Source organism: Octopus bimaculoides, chromosome 17 (genome assembly GCF_001194135.2).
Source record: "Octopus bimaculoides isolate UCB-OBI-ISO-001 chromosome 17, ASM119413v2, whole genome shotgun sequence".
In the NCBI taxonomy this organism is placed as follows: Eukaryota; Metazoa; Mollusca; class Cephalopoda; order Octopoda; family Octopodidae; genus Octopus; species Octopus bimaculoides.
Window position 1 is genome coordinate 49,021,946 of NC_068997.1, and position 3,669 is coordinate 49,025,614.

The following is a 3,669-nucleotide window of genomic DNA, read 5'->3' on the forward strand; positions in this document are numbered from 1 at the left end:
ATATATATATATATATATATATATATATATACATACACACACACACACACATGCATATTTGGGTACAGGACGTCACCAAAACAAATGAATTCGATATACAAACAGTGAAAGAAACAAATGGAAAACAGAACAAGTAACATAAAGAACGACCCTTCATCAGTTATCAGCTGTTTATCTATCCTCATTTCAAGCATTGAATGGCAATATGAGTCTTCAAAGACAGTTGCTCCCATAAGTACCAAAATAAGATTTTGGATTTATGGAGAGTCAAAGATGGGAACAAAAACAGGACAGTGGAGACATACAAGGGAACCAAACGAAAACAAACATGGAGGGTTGTTAGACCAGAACGAGGGTAAAATAGGAAATGGTGGAGAAATATTTTCTTTGAAAAATGAAAAGATAGAATACGTCCAGTCCTTAGAATGTCCTGGTGTAAGACTTGAGGCTCAAGTCATCATTCACAGCTGGTCTGATGGCCAAGTTTAGAAACCAGTTTCCTCATGGATGTGGTCCATTGAAATTTTGAACTTGAGGGTGTTGATGAAGTCCTGATTCTGCTTTTTGTGGCCCCACTGCTGCCAGACTTCCTCTGAATGCTGTTACCCATGTCCTTTCTCTTCTTGACTTTATAAACTGTGCCTAAGAATACTCCAACTATGCTTGAGATCCTCTTCGGATTGACTTGTACAAGGACCAGATTACACACTCTTTGGCGTTTGTCTTCCTGTGCAGTCATATTCTCAAATCTTCCTGCAAAAAAATGTCTATTATGAGCTTACAATGTATTCTTTGTTCTGCATTAGGTTTCATATCATATGGTATAGTGGTTGTTGGGAAATATTAGTGTAACTTGTAATGTAAGTTTTACTTCCTCATTCTGTATATAACACACACATACACACACATGATATACAATGTGATATATTACTAATGTATACCTGTATGTTCTGTCCACAGGAAGAGCTGATAAAATGGTTGTTTCGTCAACACATGCTGTCCATAATAGGGCCACAGTTGAGCCATTTCCAGAACATCTTGAGAATGCAATGTTTGGTAAGCTCCAGAATATCTCTTCAGAATATCAATAATAATAATAATGATAATACATCTTTGCTATCTACACGGCACTGAACACAACATATACACAGTGTCAGTCTACACCCAGTATAACATCTACAGACAGTCACTGTATACCAAATGCAACATGAACTAAATGTTACTCTATACTCCACACCAACTGTCACACTCCATTCTGTGTAACCTTTCTAGAAAGTCACATTTTACTTTACAACATATCTGGATTTCCACACTGTGCCCTTCACAAAATATTTAGATCTCCAACTACACCTCACACAACTTATCCAGATTTCCACACTATACCCTGCACAGTAAATGAAGTCTTCCACATTGCACCCAAAACAAAATATTTAGATTTTCACACTCCACTCCACACAATATATCCAGACCTCTACTCAGCAACCTGCACAGTATATCAAGTTTTTAACATTACACCCTACAGAACATGCCCAGATGTCCCCACTGCATTCCACACAAAACAACACATCCAGACTTTACCATATGTTTCGCAGGTAAAGTAAGTATGTGTATGTGTCTGTGTACATATATATATATATGCACACACATATATCCTATTTATACAATAATACCTCACTTTATGAGACCCCGAATTTACGAGTTTTACTTTATAATATAGAAAGGTTAAACAGCCATACTGTGTATGTGTGGCAACATCACAACATGTAGCAACACTGGTTCTGATGTGTCTACACAGCTGCATGTAGCAACAGAATAAAATGATGACATAAAATTCAGATGTCTTATTTTGCATGTGCGCTTTATTGAGAGAGATTATTATAAGCTAATTCTCCATGCCACATATTTGAAAGGACTCCTAGAAACATTTCAATATTTGGATAAAGCCTTGGAAATTTTTCAAGCACAAAATTTTCTACTACCATAACAAATGCTTCTGCATGTTACCGAGAAATTTATAGAGAGTGAAAAAGAGTTTCTTCTAAGCAAACAACTTTAAACTTGTTTTTTAAAAAGAAATCTACAAGTCTCTCTACAAGTGCTTGTGAATCGGCAATCACATCTACAAGCGATGGTCTGTGCGAGTCTAGTGTGAGAGAAAGTGATTCAGAAAACAATAATTTGAATTTAACGTATGATAGTGTCTCATAATGTGAGATTTCTATACATCTTAAATTTGCAGAAGAATTTGTGGTGAGGGCAGTTTAGCTTAACCCTTTCGTTACCGTATTTATTTTGAAATGCTCTGTGGTTCTTTCAATTAATTTTAAATATAACAAAGAATTTAGTAAAATAACTTGGTTATTATTAAGCTAGTGTTAGGAACATACATTGTGACTAAGGTTGGTGGAAGATTTTTATTCAGAACTTATGAAAATAAGACATTTATACTACAGAGCCAGAGCCGGTTTCAGCCGGGATGGTACCAAAAGGGTTAATGGTTTAGAGCACTGCGACGTGTAATCACGGAGGTGTGAGTTCGAGTCTCATAGCTGGCCACCAACACTTTTTTCTGCAAAATAGGGGTAGTTTATCCTGTTCAAAATAGGGGTAGTTTATCTTGCGTTTGAGAATTTAAAATCACTTCTTTAATAATGATAATATATTTCATATTATAAATGATCTTCACATTTTTTTTTATTTTGTCTAAAATATTCTTTAAATTCTGTTGTTATTTTATTGCCATTTATATACAAGTATTATAAATTTTATAAGTAAAATATTTTTCTGGGAATGAATTACAATTCATAACATTGCTACTATGGGAAATTATCTCCCTGCTTTATGAGTTTTCACTTTATGAGTGGTCTCCAAGAACAAATTAACTCATGTATCAAGGCACTCTTGTATATCTTTTAATGTACATAATATAAAGATATGAGCTACTAATGGTTTCATGCTTTGGAGACATGGGTCTAGACAAGTTTCCATAACATACTTTGTGTCTCCAAGCAATCTTTAGGCTCTGATGAAACTATTAGTAGTTCGTATCTTTATACTCTGTGCATTAAATGATATTTTATCTCTCGTGTGTGTAATACAGAATCAAATCTTTGTTTTAGGTATGGGTTGTTTCTGGGGTGCTGAGAAAAGGTTCTGGAATGTGCCTGGTGTTTTTTCTACACAAGTAAGTCATTGTTTAACATCCACTTTACCATGCTTGCATGGGTCAGATGGAATTTATTGAGGTAGATGCCTTTCTTGTTGCCAAGCATCGCCTGTTACCAAGCAAGGTAATATTTTCTCATCACCAGACATGTTTTTCACAGAAGATTGGAGATGAATAACCTCCCTTGTATGATGATACTCGTTTGTTAGACAAAAATTTCAGAGTCTCAAGCAGTCGCCTTATGTCTCTGCAACAGGATAGTTATCAATACATGGATTGGTGGAGATGGAGTATATGTAATCTGGGTATACCCCCACTTTTAAATTTTGTTTTTTTTACGGAATCCTATGTTTCAGACCATGGAAAATCCGATTCTGGAAAAAAATTTTCAAAAATCTCAATTTCAAAATTTCGATCCCCATCCCGGTTTTTATATAGATCCACAGAGTAAACCTAACCCTAATTCAAACCGTAACCCTAACCCTAACCCTAACCCTAACCCT

The 3,669-nt window shown here is 35.3% G+C and overlaps 1 protein-coding gene across 8 annotated transcripts in view; it reads left to right on the forward strand.

The window, feature by feature from the left end:
• The window catches only part of LOC106882160 (peptide methionine sulfoxide reductase MsrA 1), a 25,838-nt gene that overhangs the window by 14,071 nt on the left and 8,098 nt on the right, over positions 1-3,669 (forward strand). For 6 of the 8 annotated variants that reach the window (XM_014932738.2, XM_014932732.2, XM_014932736.2 and 3 more), the window contains 2 exons: positions 961-1,056; positions 3,120-3,184. In XM_014932738.2, the coding sequence (XP_014788224.1) occupies positions 975-1,056; positions 3,120-3,184 (147 nt within the window). In that variant the 5' untranslated portion in view covers positions 961-974. The remainder of the gene's footprint in view (positions 1-960; positions 1,057-3,119; positions 3,185-3,669) is intronic. The other 2 variants (XM_014932740.2, XM_052973948.1) reach the window with 1 other exon arrangement.